The 16,270-nt window shown below is 40.6% G+C and overlaps 2 protein-coding genes across 3 annotated transcripts in view; both read left to right on the top strand.

Moving 5' to 3' along the window:
* Positions 1-16,270, top strand: part of MCPH1 (microcephalin 1) — a 312,577-nt gene that overhangs the window by 289,684 nt on the left and 6,623 nt on the right. For both annotated transcript variants that reach the window (XR_012513049.1, XR_012513048.1), the window contains exons 15-16: positions 4,153-4,387; positions 4,713-4,883. The gene's annotated coding sequence lies outside the window, so the exon portion shown is untranslated. The remainder of the gene's footprint in view (positions 1-4,152; positions 4,388-4,712; positions 4,884-16,270) is intronic.
* AGPAT5 (1-acylglycerol-3-phosphate O-acyltransferase 5) overlaps positions 6,644-16,270 on the top strand; it is a 59,249-nt gene continuing 49,622 nt past the window's right edge. Inside the window, exon 1 of the mRNA XM_003944599.4 lies at positions 6,644-7,165. Within this exon, the coding sequence (XP_003944648.1) occupies positions 6,947-7,165 (219 nt within the window). The 5' untranslated portion in view covers positions 6,644-6,946. The remainder of the gene's footprint in view (positions 7,166-16,270) is intronic.

The following is a 16,270-nucleotide window of genomic DNA, read 5'->3' as shown; positions in this document are numbered from 1 at the left end:
GCCGAAGGACTGCCAAGCATCTACTGCAAAAATACACAGCTGTAACCTCTGGGTAAGAAACTGGATTGGGTTTGGCTTGAGGGAAACATCCACATTTTATTCAATATTCAAAAAATAGTATTGCTTACACTTTTTGTAACAGGCATGCCTTCTCATTTTATCTGTGCAAATAGCAAAATTAAACCATGAATCGGAATTGATCAAAGAGAGGCAGAGTACTGGCTCCAGTCTGAAGTTGTTCATGGCTTGATAGAAGGTATTCTAGTTCAAGATCTTTCCATTCACTGAGATATGCGTTTCCTTTTGCATCGAAGGGTAGGACATTCAGTTCAGCACCCTTCTTCTGCCAGTTAGGAAGATCAATTTACAACACAACTGATTATGCTACAGCTTTCTTTAATTACCTCCCAGGCCTGAGTTCACAGAAATTCAGTTTGGATGTTCTCAGAAGCATGCTGAGATCTCATGGTGCCCAGGCTGAACACTCTTTAATTTGTATATAAAAACAGTGGGTTTATTCAGCTCTGTGGAGATTTCAAGATCTTTTGAGAATCAATACTTTGTAATGACTATTGATCTTAGCATCATCCCAAGCAAAATCTTAAAGATTTAAAAACTATTATCCTATATTTCCTCCGGTACGCTTATGTGCTGGAAATGTCAAATATGGTTGACATTTCAGTCAACCACATTTGCATGTATGACAGTGGTCCCGTAAGATTATAGTGAAGCCAAAAAATTCCTATCACCTAGCCAAAACGTCATAGCCATTGTAACATAGTAGTGTGATTACTTTATTTAAAAAAATAGGAATCTAATGTACAGTGTGTATGAAGTCTACAGTAGTGTAATGTCCTCGGCCTTCACATTCACTCAGCACTTACTGACTCACCCAGAGCAACTTCATCCTGAAAGCTCCAATTACGGTAAGTGCTCTATACAGGTGTACCATTTTAAATATTTTATACTTTATTTTTAGTATATCTTTTCTATGTTTAGATATACAAATACTTACCATTGTGTTACAATTGCTTACAGCATTCAGTATGGTAACATGCTGCTCAGTTTTGCAGCCTAGGAGCACTAGACTGTGTGTGTGTGTGTGTGTGTGTGTGTGTGTGTGTATTCAAGGACTCAAGCAATCAGTCTATCTATCATCAAGAGCTATGTCTATATTTATACCTATAGTCAAGGACAATTCCACCTATGCATTTATGTCCCTAGCATCATCAATTTTCGAGCCCACCCATGCTGTATTGTTTATGTTCTCCTAATCATACTTCTCTTGGCCAAAAGGGCAGACAGCTGACCAAATACAAAATGCCCTCCACGGTGGCAGAAATCTCTTTCTGATCCCAACAGCTCAAGCTGTGAACACAGAGCACTACTGGGAAATTTGACACTGTCCCCCATTGGCACACTGGATGCCTGTGCCATTTGCCCAGGGATAAAATTGCTACTTGTATATCCTGGGCAATGTCTAATTGTGTGATAACAGTGCTAGATGCCATGTAATCAAACTAAACTTTAAAATGGGCCGGTTTTCAAAAAACAAACAAACAAAAAAAACAAGCCAGAAGACTTACAGCAAACAGGGCAGGGTTCAACTTACCTGAGTTGGCATGATAAAGAAGTCTCAGCCACATAAGGAGAGTAACTTTGAAATGACCAATGTGCTTTTTGTTCAGTTTCTGCTTCTTTAACCCTCTTCAGCTTACAAAGCCCACGTCCTCTGCTCAGCTCAGGAAGCTCGCTCTATTTTATGGATGAGATGCTACCTGATTCATGAATAGGTAATAAGAACTAACGAGACCTCAAAAAAGAAAAATTCAACACATTGAGTTTTAAACAGTGGTATGTTAGCTTTGAAAAATTTCTGATTTCTCACTCTAAATATATATCCATATTCAAATCTAATTTTGTAGAAGTAAGTTCCATACCCTATAAAACTTGTTGCCATACCATCAGTGGGTGAAACCAAATTCTGCCCATTAGTCAAGCACGAAACCTGAAAGGCTTCTTTATTCCTTTCTTTCTCTTCCTCTGTCACCACCAGTCAACTAACTCCTGTGGATCACACCTGGTAGCTGCTTTGTACAAAAGGTCAACCTTGGGTTTTTTTTTTTTTTAATTTGTTTGTATTCATTTTTAATAGTCTGTGTAATAAGTAAACCTCACTCGCCGTTCACCCCAACTCAGATCATAAGGATCACCTTTGGGCCTTTTCTGCTCAAGGTCATGGTCTCTGACACCCAGCGTGATGTGGGGTGTCTAAAAGGCACTGAGTCTGCTAAATCAGTAGTTCCTTGCAAAAACCTGACACGATACAGAAAGTCCAGTTGACCTTCATGTGATCTTACTCTTCTTCCCAAAAGATAATTGCTGTCATCAGTGTATCTTCCCAAATACTTTCTAGACATTTGCATTTAGAAATATATATTTAGTTTGTACAGAAATAAGATCATAGTGCATGCATTATCCCGCAACTTGCTTTGTCACCGAGTGTCTTGAAGATCTTTCCATGACTGTGTATTTAGGGCTATTTATTCCTGTCCAACTGCTGCATGCCATGTCACATATCAGTACTGTGTATTCACAGTGCCATTTCCTACAGGGGAGCTACTGATGTACACTTAAGTAGATTGACTAATTAAGGGTATCTGTATTAGGCTGTTCTTGCATTGCTATAAAGAAGTACCTGAGACTGGGTAATTTATAAAGAAAAGTGGTTTAACTGGCTCATGGTTCAGCAGGCTATATAGGAAGCATGGTGCTGGCATCTGCTCAACTTCTGGGGAGGCCCCAGGAAACTTACAATCATGGTGGAAAGAAGGGAGAGCAGGAACAGAAGTGACGGGAGAGGTGCTACACGGTTTTAAATCACCAGATCTTGTGAGAATCACTCACTATCCTGAGGACAGTGCCAAAAGGGATAGTGATAACTATCCATGAGAAAACTGCCCCCATGATCCAATCGCCTTGCACCAGGCCCCACCTCCAACATTGGGGGTTACAACTGAAAATGAGATTTGGGTAGGGACACAGATCCAAATCACATCACTGTCCATTCTTAGAACATACTGTCAAATTTCCCTCCAAGAAGGCTGTACATGATGGATTAATTTTTCTCTCCATACGTGGTCACCATCAAAGGCTAAGCTACTATCATGCTTTCTACCTGGGAGCCTAGCTATGTCTCCAGACTGTTTAAATGTACTCTCCGCAATGCTTGAACAACTTAAAAGTATCAAATATAAGCATGGCACTCCTCTCCTTAAAATCTCAGTAGCTTCCCTGTCATTTAGGATAAACTCTTAAAATGTTTATGTGTCTCCCAAGACCCTGCTGTGTTCTGATTCTTGCCTACCTTTCCGGACTCAATTCCTACCATCCTTTCCTTACCCCAATTGCTTTTGTAAAAACAATCTTCCAGTGGAGGCACGGGTATCCTTGAGAATGCTGACACATGCGGTCATGAAAAGTTTTAAGGGATTCAATTTTCAGATCTCAACTCTTCTAAAACTGATCTGCCTGAGGACTCCTGGAGTCCAGACCCACCTGACATTTCATAATGTCAGGCTCCTCTCCCACCTGGCACATCCCAAATCTTACAACGTGGTGCTGCCTTGCTGAGGTAGAAAGGCATAACCCTGAGGATACCAACAGAGAAAATTTAATTAAGGCACCACTAAGAGTTGCATTTCTAGTAAAACTTTTTTTGCCTACAATTCCTTATCAGATTTTGTGAAATACATTGATTAAAGTGTCTGTTGTTAATAATAGCAACGGTTCAATCCAGAAGAAAATTTGCTTCTTAGAACCCTAATGATATGGTCTACTCAATAAAAGACTTTAAGGGATAAAGCATATTCAATTAAGGTAGAATCCTGTGGCAGAAGTGAAATAAAAATATTTTCAGGGAGAAAAATGATCAATGCAAAATTTTCAACTTGTCCATGGCTTAAGTAGCTTTGAGATGAATGATGGGGTATTAAATCACCATGGTATTTATAACTCACTGCATATATTTAAAATTTTTCTGTAATCACTTTATTTTTACAACATTATTAAAAACTCATCAGAACTTACTTCTTTTTGTGACTATAATTAAAAGTCTGTGGGTTTTGTTTTGTTTTGTTTTGTTTTTGGCAGGGTCTTTCTCTTTTGCCCAGGCTGGTGTGCAGCGGTGCGATCACGGCTCTCAGCAGCTTTGAACTCCTGGGATCAACGAGTCCTCCCAACTCGGTCTCTTGAGCAGCTGGGGCTGCAGGTGTGCACAACCACACCCAGCTAATTAAAAAGAATTACTTGTAGAAATGGAAGTCTCACTCTACAAATCGCTCAAGCAATCCTTCCTCCTTGACCTCCCAAAGTGCTGGAATTACAGGTATGGGCCATGACGCCCAGCTGATAAAAACATTTAAATATCAATTTAAGAATGTGTGATAGGAATACACAGCGTTCTTTCAGAGCATCTCAACAAATTTAAAAAAGACCATTATGGCCCACTCTGATGCTATTCATGAGAATACGATGTTCTCTCAGCTTCAGGCATTCAAATGTGCCATTCTCCCTTGGAGGGCCCACTAACTCCCTCAAGCGTCACTTTAAATATCATTTTACCTGAAAAGTCTTCCTTGTTCCCATACTAAATTAGATTGCCTTGATATATGCTCCCACAGAACCACGAATGTCCCCTTTTCATCCCACAGGTAACTCCTTGTTAAATATACCAGGAACACATAGAATCTGCTTTTCACTGTTCCACTGGTGCCCAGCAGGGTATACAGAAGAGGAAGTCAGCTGTGCTCTGAAAGAAGCATCATTCTGGTAGAGGGGTGGAAAAGGTCATCAGACTGCCAAGGGCTCAACCAAAGTACAGGGTAAGGAGGCAGAGGGTGGGGACTGATTTTCAAGAGGTTTGCATGGAAAAGGAAGGAAGGAAGAGAGAGAGAGAGAGAGAGAGAGAGAGAGAGAGAGAGAGAGAGAGAGAGAACAGAGACGGGTCGTGGCAGAAAGGGAGGGTGGATCTGTGACTGTTCAAAGGAGGAGAGGAAGTAAGCAGCACAGAGAATAATTGTAAAAGTCAGGAGCTGGGTTTGAAGATAAAAAGGGAACAGGAGAAAGTTCAGTTCCATGTTTCCATGCCAAACATTGCACAAAAGTTTACAACTTGGTGACTAACAGTAATCTGGGGTAATTCACAGTAACAAATTTACACGGAAACATGTATTTATTGACTTTATACACAGCAATCCTAATGTGAGCACAGAACCTGCTTTATCTTTTCACACATTGTTCTAGCATAGGGGATGTCTGGTCTCAGTTAAAGAAAGTGTGAGGACCATTAGTTGTGCACATTGTCCACACCTGTGACTTTTCCCCTCCAGTACTAAACCTAGTTCTTACAATGTAGGGCAATGACAGCCACAGAAAGGTAGAGAAGCTCTTTCTACTGTGTAATGCTTCCTGCTGGCCCTCAAATACTTGTTACTTGAGAGATCTCTGTTCACCTGGCTTTATCCCCAAAGGTCACCAGCCACCAATGATGTTACTTGATGTTAATCATGTATAAAGAAAGCAACCATCCTGGCCCCGATTAAAACTTTCCATTGAAATGCTGTTCTGCCTAAAGGTAGCACAGGCTTCCATTAGGCAGGAAATATATATATATATACTATATAATATATATGTATTTAAGGTAAAAGCATTTGGCATTCTTTTAAAGTAAACTACCCTTGAAAAGTGTTACATATTAAACCATTTTTACTGCAGCCAAAGTGGGGGAAGTATCCAGAAAGCCCGTGGATCTGCTTTAAAATCAACAAAACAGCTACCCAGCCTTCCTAGCTTTTAGTGAAGGCTACAGAAGTATGTATTTTATGGGTTCTACATGTACACCCAAGTACTTTAATCATTACAGAAAAAAAAAAATGAGGCTCCTTATTAAAAAAAAAAAAAATCAAAAACAAGTCCAACAGGCTCTGGAGAAATCAAGCAAGGGTGAATATTGAAAAGGTCTAATAAACAGTATAAAAATATCTTTGTGGGATGGTTCTTCGGCCACGCATAAACTTGTAATGATCCTCACTGCTGTTATGGGAAAAACACGAAACCTAATTCTTCAACACCCCGGTGGAGAGAAACGGGCGGTGAGGGCTGCTGCGCACGCAGAGGGGAAGCTGAGGCGGCGGCATCCCAGTGCTGAGGACCCGCAGTGAGCAGATGGGGATACCCGAGCTGCACACAATCTGGGACCTCTGACAACGCTAGCACCCCCTTTCTCTCTGCTCTAATTGGGTGCTCCCCGGCGCCCAGGGGCCTGCGGGCAGGAGATGCACGTTCCAGGCAGCTCCAGCGACCCTCTGGCCTGCCCGAACGCACGTCCGGCCGGGGAAGCAGAACAAGAGGCACCTGGACCCTCCTCCGGCCGGAACCGCTCACCCAGCTCTGCCAGTCTGCAGCAGGGACAGCTGGGGAGCATGCGCAGTGGCCGGAGCCGGGCTGCCCGCGTGCTCGGTAGGCACTTTGTGCGGCAACTGTTGGCCAAAGTCAACCACTGAGGAGACGTGTTATTGTCGCCGATGGGGAACTATGGCAACGGGAGACCAATCAGAAGGCGTGTTATTGCCGCGGAGCCCCGCCCCCGGCAGGGGGGGGATGTGGCTGTGGCTGAGGGTCATGGGGTGTGAGCGCCCCTGAGCCGTAGAGCCGGAGGGCCGCGGGTGCCCTTGCCTCGCCGCCGCGAGCAGCGCACCCAGCCCCGCAGTCGCCCACCCCGTTCCCGGCGGCGGCGCAGTCCATGCGGCTGGGGGCGGAGGCTGGGAGCGGGTGGCGGGCGCGGCGGCCCGGGCCCAAGCGGTGATTGGCCGCCTGCTGGCCGCGGCTCAGGCCCGGGCGGCGGGCGGGGAACGCAGGCGGAGCGGGCTGCCGAGGAGCCGAGAAGATGCTGCTGTCCCTGGTGCTCCACACGTACTCCATGCGCTACCTGCTGCCCAGCGTCGTGCTCCTGGGCACAGCGCCCACCTACGTGCTGGCTTGGGGGGTCTGGCGGCTGCTCTCCGCCTTTCTGCCCTCCCGCTTCTACCAGGCGCTGGACGATCGGCTCTACTGCGTCTACCAGAGCATGGTGCTCTTCTTCTTCGAGAATTACACCGGGGTCCAGGTGAGCCGCCTCCCGCTCCCGGGCCTCGGCGTTCATCCGAGCTCCCGGGGGAGCTCCCCCCAGGTGGCGAGGGTCGCCAGGCCGGCGCGGCGGACCCAGCCGGGAGAGCACGTGCCGCCTCCCCGCCCTCTCTCTGCTCCTGCTTCCTGCGGGTCCGCGGAGATCGCTCTCTAGGAAGCGGTGGCTGCGTGGTTCCGAGGCTACAAGTGGGACCAGCCGCCGCTTTCCCCGCCCCTCGCCCGGGTCTGATGCTGCTTAGCAAAGTGGGTGTAGATGCACGTTTTAAATAGGACACGCGTTTGGCAGTTTCTGGTCTTTGGTCCAAAGAGGTGGGCATGTTGGAACAGCCCGTAGATGTCTGCCCTCCGAAGTGCGCTTTTACAATGACCTTCTCTTGAAACGGAAGTACAATTCTGTCTTGTATTCTTCCCCCCAGGACAAGTGAAAGCTGGACGAGGAAATGAATACATTTGTTACGGTAGAAGCCTAACTAGATACAATTGTTGCCAGTTTTAACTGAGCTTAATTGTGTCGGTGATCTGTTGCCTGATTGCTTTCTTTCTGCTACTGTTTCTTTGTAGTTTGGATTCGTAGGTTACATTTGAGAAACAAACCATAAAAGTAGAAGGCCCTCTTAACAGTAGATACTTGAAATGTTATAAAAAAATTACAAATGTGACTTTTCCTTTTATTTCTCAGTTTGAAAGAACAGCTATATTCTTGGTTATTCCTGATGTCCACTTAGTCCTCTTTTACTTTTCTTGGTAGGGTTAGGGTGGGATGGGGAAAATGGGACGGTATCATTTTGTCTAACTTTTTTTTTTTTTTTTTTTCCACTTAGAGCAGCTGTTTTTACCCTGTGGTCAGCTACTATATTTAGTTTGCAGTTGCACTGCTGATGGACCCTTGATGGCCCCAGTTGCAAATTGTTTGCCGGGAAGGAATTAGGAGAGGCCAGGGTCTCCATTTAAGTCAGTATCCCTGTCTCCTTGCTGTTCTAGACCGTGGTTTCCGGGTAATTGAGTTTTAAAATGAGCCTGATTTAAAAATCGCAATAATTCAGGCTATTTTTTTCCTTTACATGATAACTTCAAGTTTGTCTAAATACATGATCATTATCATGATGAAGTTTTTACTTTCACATCATATGACAGCTGGCCTGGGCTGGGATATAAGCTCAGAACACAAAGTCATTCTCCTGTTAAAAAAGTAATTCTACCTGCGCTGGGTTATGTTATTTTTGTTCAAAGAGTATAGAGTCTCCCACACAGTATGATGCAGAATATACCATTGAAGGATGCTTTGTTTGGCAATTTCTTATTTTTTAAAATGACTGTAAAACTTAGTGTTTCTGAAATTACATACTTTACCTTATATACTGCTGACTGCAGAGCTCCAATTTGCTTCTTGATTTTCCAGCAAGTGATTTTTAAAACATTTAATCTAATGTCGTCCCCCGCCATTCAAATAAAAGGAACTAGCATCCAGCACTAATTTTCATACATTTGTGAAAGGTTGCCTGAGGGTCCTTACATATAATTCAAAATTTTGTTTACTGTGTGTTCCTTGATGAAGTTCTTTAGGAATCCTATAACTGATTGCTCAATGATCATCAAATTCAGGTTATGAATACATTTAATACAAATTTAAAACCAAGAGTTTCTTTTTCCTACATTTTTGTTTTTATTGTTTGGAGGCGGGCAAAGAGTTATTTTCTGTTTAGTAATAGAGAGAAGGATATTTTGAATTTCTTAGGGTCTTTTTCTGGAATCTAGATTTCCTGTGTACCCAGTGCTACCTTTCAATATTTTTGATTGTTTCCTTCAAGATTAAATCAATAGAGGAATAAATGGCTGTCTCCAAATATAAGACCCAAAGGAACAAGAGTTATAGTGATGTTCTGTCACCTTATTTTTTACCTATGACTTTTTACCATTGACTTTGTCACTGAGATGTTTTGATTACAATTTTTAGCTTGTTTTTCTTGTTTTGTCACAATACTCTTTTTTTCTTGAAAATTTTTTATCAGCTTTCATTTGCAAGGCTGGTGATGATTCTCTTGTTCTGTAGAAAATATTGTTGACTCATTTCTGAAGGGAGTTGTAATTTAAGAGGTTCTAAGTTTTTAAATAAAAGGTTTGTTGTATACATCAAAGAGGCATTTTTAAATTAAAGTTTTTTTTTTTTTTTTTTTTAGTGACATTTTTATGCCTTTCAACTACAGGTTTGAAAAATGAATGGTTCATAGTAGTTCTTGCAGAATATTTTCTTTTGCCTAGAATTTTTGAGGTAAAGAGATGTAGTAGGTCCATGAAATGTGTAATCTGTGCTTGGCAGGCAAACCTGCTTCCAACAAGTTTACTTGGATTTTCCTTGGAGTCTAGGTAAATATCATTTTTTTCTTCTGTAATTTCACTACTTTATTTTTATATGTATCTCTGAAATAGAGAAATATTTCAGTCAATGCTACTAAAATTATTCTTTATAACTTGTTTATCCTTTTAGGTCCTTTCAGAGTCTCTCATTAGTACTGAAACTCAACTGGGTACTTTCTTCACCATTTATTTCTTTAGAATGAGTAATAAGCATTTTATAAGTTTTATGTATTTCACAGTTTGAGGCTTTTTGAAAATCAACTTAAATCTCTTTACTAGGTAAGCTATGGTTTACCTGCCAAGCACAGATCATTGATTCAAGTACTTGCGTTACTTTCCTGTGCTGCCAAAACAGATCACCTCAAACTAAGTGGCTTAAAATAGTAGAAACTTACTGTCTTGTGATTCTGGAGGCCAGCACTTTGAAATCAAGGTGTAGGCTCGATTGTACTCTCTCCGGAGGCCCCAGCGGGGAATCCATTCCTTGTGTCTTTCAGCTTCTCTTGACTGGCAGCATTCGTTGGCTTGGGGCCAGGGTCACTTCAGCCTGGCCTCACAATCCTGGCCCTGGCCTCTTCTGTCTCACATTTCACCCTCCCTTTCTCTTAGAAGGATGCTTGTTATTGGGTTTAGAGTCCACCTGGATAATCCAGGATGATCTCTTCATCTCAAGATTCTTCATTTCATTATAACTACAAAGATCCTTTTTCCAAATAAGAAAACATTCACAGGTTACAGGGCTTAGGATGTGGACACATTTTTAAAATGGGCTGCCATTTAACCCACCACAATAATGAACTCCATAGTTCATCTATTCGGTATTTTGTAGTTATTTCTTAGTTTAACTTGCCTTATTGCTTTAGGTATTTACGTATGAAATCATTTTGGTCTCTGCTTTCTTTAACAGAGAACCTGCTTTTGTTCTGTAATAAGTTTTCTTTTCCATAATCTTTTAGTTTCTTATTTACAGATTTACCTTTACATGTCCCTTAAACAGAGCATTTGATTAACTTTTAAGAACCAGTCTATATTCCATGTAATAACGTATTCATATTTTGATACTCTTTTAATCCTTAGCTGATTCTGAAATTATATCTTGTGATTATATATATATATAATATATATATGTATATGTTATATATAGGTATACATATATGTATATGATATATGCATATAATATATATGTCATATATATGGAAATAAGAAATCTTTATAAATGTAATATAACTTCTTAGCTAAGACTATTATGTGTAATATGGTGAATATACTGGTATTTGGTTTGTTTACCACTGAAAAGCCCTATCTGTAGGATAGGAAGTAACTTGAATATGGAATGCTTTGATACTCAGAATAAGAGGCTATGTGTATATCCTTTAGCTGGAGTTTAAGGAAAATTTAGGGGAAATTAAAAGGAAAGTTGGAGTACTGGCAAAGGAGTGGGTAGGACTCATGAAAAAGGAATGAAGTTAGCTTAAATTCTGTAATCATGAGTTGAAGTGAAACTAGATTTATCTTAGTTTATAGCCTAGAATTCTGTCCTCAGGATCTAGGTATATCCTAAATGTTGAGATAGCTGCATAAACAATAACTGTAATATTTATGAGAAATAATGAAAAATCTTTTTAGCATGTTTTGTGAAGCCGTTAGAAGTTAAAAGAATGTCTTCAAATTTGGGGGTTTTTTGAGTCATGGTCTTCTTCTGTCACCCAGACTGTCACGCAGTGACACCATCATGGCTCATTGCAGGCTTAAATGCCTGGGTTCAAGTGATCCTCCTGAGCAGTTGGCATGCCATTATTTCTAGCTAAATTTTAAAAGTTTTTGTAGAGATGGGGTCGTGCTATGTTGCCCAGGCTGGTCTTAAATTCCTGGACTCAGGTGATCCTTCTGCCTTGACCTGTAAGTGCTGGGCTTACAGATGTGAGCCACCATGCCCTGCCCCAATTAATATTTTAATTACCAATTTATCTTGTTTAAATTAGTAGGTAACACTTGGAATTTACTTCAGAATGTATTTTACATTACATGACTCTGACTGCTAATCTCCCCTTCCCAAAATGCTAGTGTAATATAACAAGAAAATGCACAGTCTTAAGTTTAAAATAAACTTAGGTTTTCAGTTGATCTGCTTTGTAAAAGAGTTTGAAAAACACAAGAAAGAAGATAAAAAATTTAAGATTTTGACATTTCTGTAATACCCTCTTAACTTGTCTAAGGATTCATACTTTTTTTTGAAGCAGAATGTCACACTGTTGCCCAAACTGGAGTGTAGTGGTGCAGTCCCCACTCACTGCAGCCTCTGTGTCTGGGCTCAAGTGGTCCTCCCACTTCAGCCTCACTTCACCTCCCTACAGGTGCCCAGCACCATGCTGAGCTAATTTTTGTTTTTTTCCTTTTTGGTAGAGATAAGATTCTTCCATGTTGCCCAAGATGGTTTCAAGCTCCAGCGCTCAAGTGATCTGTCCTTGATTCACTGATTTATACCTTGATGTTCAGCCGATTCATACTTTTAACTGAAACATTGTTTCAAGTTCCTCAGAAACAGTCAAGGCTTTTAATCTAGTGACCATTGGATCTTTTTGTAGCACTGCTTATCAAACTAGTCCTAAGCTCTTGATGAGTTAAATTTGTATTCTGAATCTTGCTGTAAAAGGACCCCATTCATTAGAATGAAACATGCTTATTTAGAATTGGAGAAGGGACCTTACAAGTCATCTAGTCTACTATTCCCCTCTATGACACGTGTATATTCTTTCTGCATTTCTGCCATAGTATTGCCCAGGGTCTTCTCTAATATCTGTAGTCCTAACGAGAATACAAATTGTAGCTTGCATCCTTAATTTTACTCTTCTCTGCATATTCATCATTCAACGAAGACCTTAAATAGATCTTAAATTACTTCTTTCACTTTAGCTGAGAGTAATAGGACTGTGTAGGTTTGGGTTTGTCTCTGTGTTTGCTTGTTTAAGCAGAATAATAAAAACTTTTACTATAGGAAATTAAACATTTCCCAGTCTAATACAATTCCAGTCTAACACAATTAAATTCTTGTTAGAGAGTGGGTTCACTTACTAGACGTATAGGAAAATCCTAAAGAAATGCAATTAGAATTCTGTTTTTACACTTTATAAACCTCTGTGAACAAACCAGTTATTTCAGGTTGCATTTGTGTATAGGTTTTTAATGACTTACTTTTCTATTTTAAAATCACAGATATAATATATACATGCAATTATATACAGATGCAGTTATAAATATACATATGAAATAAAGCCACAATATTTTGAGAAAGTTAAAGTTTCCCCTACTCCTACACTGTGTACACCTTTCCCAGGTATGTACCAGTTTGATGTGTAACTTTAGATTTCTGCCAAGAGCAGTTAAGTAAGTGTGTGAGTTGTGTTAAGATTCTTCAGTTAAATGAACTTCTTAGTTGAGTTTTTTTAGTACTGTAGCATGAAATATACCCGTGTACCTTTGGGGATACCTCTGTGCCGTTACGACGGAAGGTAAGGGAAAACAGCACTCCTTATATACCTAGTGTACTTTCCCTTTTTGGTAAATTCGTCTAATTTTGTAGAGCTGACACTTCTTCAGTGGAAACAGAAGTTAATTTTTCCTTTACTCTTTTCTCATTTTATTATGGTTTCTTTAACTAGAGGTTGATATTAGTAGTTGGACAATTCAATACTAAGTAATGACTTTTCAGTAAGGGATCTCTACAACCTAGTATTACTCCCTTAGTCCCTGTGATATTCCTATGTGCACATTGTTCCAGGTGCTGTGCTGGGTATTAAGAGATACAATGTTTAATAGACAGTGTACTTGCCATTATGGAGGTCACATTCTAGTGTGGGAAGACAAACAATACCAAGAAAATTAAAATTTACTGTGCCATGCCAGGTTGTTTAGCCTGGTGGGTTAGAGGTAGGGGGTGGAAAATCTTCCTGAGCAAATGACATTTGTGTGGAGCTCTGTAAAAGATCAAGCTTGAAAGGTAATGTCATCCAGGTGAGACATGATGGTTAGGGGAGTAGAAAGAGTGGACGTTGAGACTGAAAAGAATTCCAGATCTATTTTAGTGGTAGCTGATAGAGCTTTGTGATTGCAAGTAGAGGAAAAGGAAGATGGTGGGTTAGTAACACAGTTGCATTTAGTGAGTGCTGCTGTGTGCAAATTTTGTTCTGTTATGTAAATAATTTCGTCTTTACGAGGTAGGCACCGTCCTTCCTCTTTTACAGACAAGGATTCACATCTGTAATGTAGCCAGGATTTAGTGCAAAACAGTTGAGTTTCGAGCATTCATTTTCTAAAGATGCTTTGTCTGACACTGATTATATTGATTGAAGTGAGATCCCTATTTCTCAAGGTATTCATCTAGGAAAGACATGAACTGACAGTTACAATGTAGGATAATACTGAAATTCGAGCATGTTTATTAGCTTTGCTGTACAGAGATAAAGCAACTTTTTAAAGTAACTCTTTGCTTGGGTTAGTGGAGAAGCCTATAGGAACTACTGTGAATTTTTACTTTGAACATGGATGTTTAGGGAAAAGAGGTGTTCAGTTAATAACATGAAGTGTTTGAAGCATGGCATTCAAGGCTCTCTAAGTTCTGCCCTGGTTAACTATTCCATTCCTTAGTTTCATTCTAGTCTAGGTTTTCCCTCCCCACATTGGACGGCTCCTCTCTGGAATTCCAAGTCAAGCCCAGCTCTTCCCCATCTGTCACGCTTTCACCCCATCTCAATGTCAGGGTAACTTTTATGTAATATTAACATGTAGCATACTAACATAACATTAGCATATTTTAATGTATGTATCATCCCCTCCGCAACCTTGTAACCTCTTGAAGATGGCAATAAAGGGAGAATGACTTGATTTTACTTTTTCTTTTAACAAAAATGGCAGAGTAGTCTGGGCATGGTGTGGCTCACACTTGTAATCGCAGCACTCTGGGAAGCCAAGGTGGGTGGATCGCTTGAGGTCAGGCATTCAAGACCAGCTTGGCCAACGTTGTGAAACCCTATCTCTACCAAAAACAAAAATTTGCTGGGCATGGTGTTTTGTGCCTGTAGTCCCAGCTAATTGGGAGGCTGAGGTGGGAGAATCACTTGAACATGGGAGATGGAGTCTCCAACCTGGGTGACAGAGTGAGACCATGTCTCAAAAGAAAAAAGGTGGAGTACTCTAGGGGATTCTAGCCTGTTGTCTATGGAAATGTGGATGAATCTCACTTTTAAGGGATGGAAATTCCTGAATGGCATTACTAGTTGATAAGTTTTGATCTAACGGGGTACACAGGTCTAGTGAGTCCAATTCATTCTTTTCTTTAAAAGATGAAGGAGGAAGAAACATTAACTCTACCCTCAAGAGTAAGGCAGAATGAGCAAAGTTATAAAACAAATTCTGAAACAGTCAGCAATACAGAGAAACCTTGGTTTACTTGTGAATAAAAACCGGTACTTTTTGTAGTTTTTGAACCTATGCAATTCTCCAAGGTTTTATGTTGTTTCTTCTATTTGTCTGTAGGCACCAGAAATGAAAACCCCAAATAAGAATGTGTTGCTTGGAGATTTTTAGAGTACCGTATATGTGTATAAGTGTAAGTAATATATTTGGACGACAACTTTACTGTGCTCCATCTTGGTATGAGAATTACTGGGGCAGAAAGAATTGAGGGTGATGATACCTGGACAGGAGAGTCGTATTAAGTCCCAGCCATGTACTAAGTGCTAACCACATACTGTTAATAGATGCTAATGTTCTAGATGGATAAAATACAGTCTCTACCCTAAAGTAACACGTAATTTAGCAGTGCCAAAAGATGTCACTTAAAAGAAAACTTGAATGTGTACTGAGATAGTTCCCAAATTAAAGACATTAACAAGGAACTGAGGAAATGAGGAATACAACTGTGTCCAAATGGTTAACTGGGTGGGGGCTGCTGCATAGATAAGCAGGTGATTCACCTGAAAGTTGCATGTAATACAGTGAATGCCAGCTCCTGGTGCACGTACATATTGTGCTGCTTCTGGTCTTAATTTGTGTTTATGTAGGAAATTTTTTTGTTGGTGGTTTTTACTTTTTTAACAGGTTCCTTATAATTCTGTGGTTGATATAAAAAGTGAAAAAAAAAATGCATACACTTCTAATATATGAGAAGCCTTCTCACTTGACATTTTTTATTTGAAATTTTTGCAGAGAATAGTTTTGTCACAGTCAAAAGATTTGGGGATCTTGGAGTGAGAAACCTGGGTGTAATTCCTATTTCTCTGTCATTCCATATGTCATCTGGAGTATGTGTCAACTTCTTAATCTCAAGATTCTCATCCTTACATACAGTACTTTTTGCCATGTTATTTTGAAGGCAAAATGAGATAGTATGTGAAACTACCTAGCTCAGTGACTGGTGCATCATAGAAAAAACACACCCTCTAAAATAAGAACAATACCAAAGACAAATAGGATATAAAATAAGGGCAGTACCAAGAGACACATGCATGCTGAGTGTATGAGAAATAACTTGCTGGCCCTCCTGGGCAGCACAGGCCATGGCAGCTCCACAGCATGACGTGGTTGCACACATGCAACCCCCCAACACGTATGTAGAGCATACATGCTGTTCCCCATCACTGCCTGGTTTGATGCTTTTTTTCTTCAGCTGAGAGGATGCAGCTGTGATATGAAGACCTGTATAAGTCATGACCTCACATTTCCAATATCCTGC

The sequence above is a fragment of the Saimiri boliviensis genome, chromosome 13, assembly GCF_048565385.1.
Source record: "Saimiri boliviensis isolate mSaiBol1 chromosome 13, mSaiBol1.pri, whole genome shotgun sequence".
NCBI classification, from domain to species: Eukaryota; Metazoa; Chordata; class Mammalia; order Primates; family Cebidae; genus Saimiri; species Saimiri boliviensis.
Note: the sequence above shows the minus strand (reverse complement) of the source record. Positions and strands in the feature narration are given on the sequence as shown.